This window comes from Phaseolus vulgaris, chromosome 4 (assembly GCF_051622355.1).
Source record: "Phaseolus vulgaris cultivar YP4 chromosome 4, ASM5162235v1, whole genome shotgun sequence".
NCBI classification, from domain to species: domain Eukaryota; kingdom Viridiplantae; phylum Streptophyta; class Magnoliopsida; order Fabales; family Fabaceae; genus Phaseolus; species Phaseolus vulgaris.
Window position 1 is genome coordinate 9,044,821 of NC_143501.1, and position 5,676 is coordinate 9,050,496.

General features: G+C 30.8%; 1 protein-coding gene across 1 annotated transcript; it reads right to left on the minus strand.

Moving 5' to 3' along the window:
- Positions 1-2,110: 2,110 nt before the first annotated feature.
- LOC137837129 (uncharacterized) lies at positions 2,111-5,304 on the minus strand. The gene is made up of 4 exons (XM_068645998.2): positions 4,868-5,304; positions 4,222-4,365; positions 3,918-4,123; positions 2,111-2,477 (listed from the first exon to the last, which is right to left on the minus strand). The coding sequence occupies exons 1-4, from the start codon at positions 5,101-5,103 to the stop codon at positions 2,329-2,331; spliced, it is 735 nt and encodes a 244-aa protein (XP_068502099.1). The 5' UTR covers positions 5,104-5,304; the 3' UTR covers positions 2,111-2,328.
- Between the last annotated feature and the right edge of the window lie 372 nt (positions 5,305-5,676).

Here is a 5,676-nt window from a genome sequence, read left to right on the forward strand (position 1 = left end):
TATGTTCTTCAACAATGAGTTGTCTTTCCATTTGGACCTTTCCTCTAAAAATATCAAGTGCTCAACCTTATAAATGTTGGACTCTAATACCAAATTGTAAGACATGAAAAATATAAAAAGTGGGATTGAATTATGTTTTTATATATTTTGAAAACTTTTATGAAAACCAATGTTTTAATGTTTGTCATTTATGTAAAGAGAAAGAAAATTATCATAATAAGATTATGATAAAGGATCTATTGAAAAGAATACATTTTTAAAAGAACTAAAAACTTCAATATTAAATGTAAATATATAAAAAAATGAAATGCACAAGGAGTAGGGAGAAACCTACACAAAAAAATTTATATTAGTTCGTCTCAACATGAGACTATGTCTAATCCTTGACACTTAATCTAGATTTACTAATTAGTCCAAGTTTCACCACCCCTAGTTACACACGAGTATTCTTTCATAGCTTCCTTAAACTCATACCAATTTGACTATTATTTTTACTACAAAAAATTATTAAATAGAAACTAATTTTGGAGACAAAAAATAATTAATTATCATATTAACTAAGTTTGATATTATTTTATAAACTACAAAACTATTGGTACCTAAAATAGTTTGTCATTAATAAAAATTTATAAAGTAGTTTCTAAATTGGTATCTTACCAAGATTTTAGCTACTAATTACTTTAGATTCTAAATTAGTCACTATAAAAACTAATTTAGAATCTAAAATAGTTAGTGTTTGTATTTATTAATTTTTATTTAATGATTTAGATTTCCAATTTTTTTTTCAAAGTAGGTATGTCACTCCTAACTTATAAGTAAATGTTTGTGAAACTTAAACACACAAGTTTGATACTAAACAGGCTAGAATACTTATCATCCTAAAGAAGAATCTAATGGTTTGTTCACTCTAGATTTAGTTTTAACTCAAGGATATGAGATGGGAGAGTTTTAGACAAACCTATTATCCAACTCATTAAAAAAATATTAGTAGTTGGATTAGTTGAAAATGCCCTTATGCTTCCTTTTATACTTGTTCTTCAAAAACTAGGTGTTGTGCATGTTATATTCTTCTTCTTTGCTTCATCCTTTGTCCATATGAATGTTGTGGCATTTAACACCTTACATGCAACAATGTATGCTGCATTGAATTCATCTTTTGAAGGCTATATATAATAGTCATGTTACTTATTCCTCATGGGGATAATGCTTTTAAATCATCATTAGGTGTTGTTTAGTCTTTCATGTAACAGTGCAAGTATAACTTATAAGAGTAAGTGTAGCAGTTGTCTTTTATGCTAGAGACATGCCTTTTGCAACTTGTGAGTGTTCAACATTCTTCTGCTTCTATACTTAAGAAGCATTTGATGCACAAGGAATAAACATATTAAGTACATTAATTCTTACTTTTAATCATCAAAGATTATGCAACAGTTCATGCATGTTGTTAAACAAACATATGAAAAGTTTATTCATCAAAGGAAAGAGATAGATAGATTATGTAACATAGCATATATGTAAAGCACTAAAAATTTGTTTGTAATATTTGTTTGCACTAAAAATTAAAAATATTTATTTATAAAGGTTATTATGTCATCATGAAATAATGAGAACTCATGTGGTAGGATGAATTTGTCCTTTGTGAGTTGTGTCATTAAAATATTTTCAAATTCACACTAAATAAATCAAAGGAAAATATAAGAACATTTATAAATTCACTACATAAGAGTTATATTTTCTTTAATCTCTCTTAATTATTTGAGTTATTAATTCAATTAATTGTGAGTTGTTATTATTATATTTGTTCAAGACACATTTATTTTGTAACGTTTAAATTACATTTTCAAACCTAACTCTAAAATGGTAAAACAAGTGTAAATTAAAAATTCAAGAGTATTTTTGGTCTATCTAACATGTCACCCTCAACATATTAACTAATCCATTACAAATCTTAGAATCAAATTATTTACATTCACAATACACACGTAATTATTATAACAAAATATCAAACAAACGAATCATTTTAAATTGTATAATATATATGTAAAAAGATAATTTTCAATTAAACAAACATTAAATTAATTTATCTACCATCACAAGGTTAGATAAGTTCTTCTCACGAAATAAATGGAATACATTAAAATAAATAAATAGAAATTATTTTGATACACCTAAACATGGTAAAATCATCTGATTAATAAGTAACAAAACTAAGGCACACATAACTTAACACAAGAAATTAGTCTGGCAAAATTTCAAAAGTGAGACCAAATGGAAGTTAGAAACACATAACCCCCTCCAAAGAAAACAACTACAGAGACAAGAAAAATGTTAGTCACTTGAGGAGTCATCATCATCCTCTTCATGATCAGCAACAACTTTCTCTATAAACCTTTGGCGAACTCCTTTAATGATAGCCTCATTTCTATTATGGCCATCACTAAGTACAGGATCCGATTGGCACAACACTAATGCAACACCTGATATTCCAGAACATGCAAAGAATTCAATGTATTAGATAACAAGGGAACAGATTTAGAAAAGTATATTTCACTACTGCTACACAACTGTGTAAGAAAGTAAAAAGGTAAGAGAAGGATTGCCATGAGGGATGGACCAATCTAATCAAGGAGAAAAAGTTCAACTACATAAAGGAAACATAATAATGTCTAGTGTTATAAACTTCACTGGTAGACATGCAACAGTTACAAGGTCTATTAGCAGAGCAGCAATGAAATGGCTACATAGTTTTCCACTGACATGTCAAAAGCCAGGGAGATCTATTAAGGATATGTTTGGTTTAGCTCTTTCCCTTTTTTTTCACACCTAAAAGCATCTTTTCAATCTTTACTCTCTCCAACAATGACATTGGATTCCAAACAATCAAACAATGCAGCATAAGAATATAGAACTTCCAGCAGCCTCCCCATCAGGGTTGAACTGTTATTTTATAGTTATCTTTGGTTACAAACATGTCCTTTGAAAGCTCTCTGAATTCATTGAAGCAGTTGAAGACTTTGGCGAGGATGGTGCCGAGTCAGGACTTTGGGCTTATAGCAAATTGCTCAGTATGTTTTCAGCAGGACATTTTGCAGGTGTATTACATTTGAATTCTTTGACAGGTGGAGATTTTCTCTGCAAGGCATCATCATCCAAGGCCAAAAGGGAGTGTAATTGAAGCACATAACTTATTTCTAGATCCTCTCCAGTTTTCACACAAAGTTTGTCAAAATTAAGATTTCTAACTTGCTGGCTACAGGGTTGAAATGGAATGGGATGCCCAAGTTTTCTACTTCTTCAGAGTTTGGGAGAAGAGGGATCATGTTACACGAAGATTAACTTCAAAGAGTGACTCTCTATCTCTACCCTTCAGTTTCTTTTAAAGTAATGAATCTAACAGGTAAGTCACCTTTAATTGTTGGATTAAAAGAAAAAGAAAAATGAGAATGACGAAACCAGAAGGGAATTTGTGTGCAGTGGGAGTCTTGTGGTTGAGAAGTTTAGGTTTCTAATTTTGTTTCAGAAAAATAAATCTGAAAAAAGAGGGAGATGGGATTCTTACTGGAATTTTTCCAAAAAAGCTACACATAAGCTCCTCCAAGAAGCTTTTTTAAAAATTCTTTTTATATTCATTTCTCGTTAAAAATTAAAGTGCTTCTATTTTGAAGAGTTATTCTCAGTGTCTGCTCTCAAGGAGAAGAAAAGCCACAAAACACCTTTCTATTCAAATACATCTAGTATGTCATAAAAATACATCACTTTTGGTTGAGAGCTAGGCCTTAATTGCATGAAGGAAAAAAATTATAATGTTTTGGAGCAATATGTATTTTATACTAAAACTGGTAAACAAATTTAACAATGGGCACTAATCAAAATAAAAGAACAGAAACCACAAGGCTAGCATTCTGAGACATAAATACCTTCAGGGGTACATCTTCGCCCGAAACTATGCAAACCAACATAATTTCCTTTGACTGCTCCATTGTTGTACACCAATAAAGTGGGAACATTCTGATCAGGGTAGTTTGGAATGCAATCAGTAGATATTATCTTTACAAATTTTGTTGCAGTATATCTAACTGCCAATTCTTCGATGCTTTGCATCAACAATCCACATTCTGGAATCCTGTCTCAAAAACACAACAAGCACAGCCTTGTTTGTAAACCTGACCCTGAAAAACTAGATAGACCATAGAATCAAAGAAATTCATAAATCAATCATACCCTTCCTTGTAAAGGATCACAACCACCCAAACATCAGTTGGAGCCTGTGACACCTCTCGAACAAAATCAGATCCCGAGATGGGAATCACTGATCCAAACCTCAGTACTTTAGCTGACTCTTGCATCTCAGACAACCTCTTTTTCCTATCACAGCAGAATGATTCAATTATTTTTGCTTTCTACTACTCTCAACTGACTTATTCATCCACTTTTCAAGTAAATTCAGAACAAACCAGCCATCAACAAGAAGGAAAAATAGACTCTTAGCATTAATTCGCTATAAAAAAAACTTAAATCTGCAACAATACCCAACCCACTTGTGTTCAATAAGAGAGAAAAAAAAATGTATAAAAGGGTACAGAAATACATTACTGAGCATTCATAACAATTCCGAACCAAATAGTACTCAATAACATAGAAAATAAACAAACAAATACAAGTCTCACCAACATACACAATTGTTCTCTACAAAACAACACAAAGGCCCTCACAACAAATTCACAGAAAGATTCAAACTTTATGCATTCTCCACCACCTTAGGAGAAAACAAAACCGACCCAGGAAATAAAAACCGTTTTAAAATACGAAACACCCCATCATTCTTCGTGGGTAGCCGAACATGAAAAGAAAAAAAACACATCAGAACCTGTATTCTTGGAGGAAGCGATCATCGTCGAGATCGTCTTCAAGTTCATCGAGTTCTTCGGAGGTTTTGGAATCGATCCAGGTTTGGTCTTTGGGTTGGTCATCAGATGAAGGGGTGAAAGGAGGGGGCTTGAAAGCTGGTGGCTTTGGAGGCAAATTCCCCAGCTTTCTTTGAATATCGTCCCATTGCGTAGAGGCTCCTTCTGTGTCCTTGTACACGAAATGGTAATCTCCCATTCTCCTTCTTTCTTCTTCCTTTTTTCTTTTTCACTACTATTATGATCAAACAGCTACTTTGGAGAATACACAAGGGAGTGCATAGTAACTTTTCAAAGAAAAATTTCCCAATAAACCAATTCAGCAAAAAGCTTCCCAAAACCAATCCATAGCCACATTATTCACCAAATTAAGATCTGTTTAATATTCGGGCACTTTTCCTTCTTCAAAAACAACGTTTTCAGAATATTTAAATATTTTTAAGATTATTAATTTGGAAGTATTTTGTATAAGTTATTAAAATAAAACATTTTTTTCTGAGAAAAAATCAAAATATTTTGAAAATATTAAATTGAACAACATAAACTTATAATAACTAATTTAATGTTATATTAATATTTTAAATTTATTATTATTAATATTAAATATTCGAAGTTTATAATTTTTTTCACAAAAATTCATTCCTAAATAATTTTTACAATAATGGATTATAATTAAATTTAGAAATTGAGCAGATAAATTTAATTATTAATTTAATTTAATTTTAGATATTTTTTTCAAATATCGTTTTTAAAAACAAAACCACAATTACAC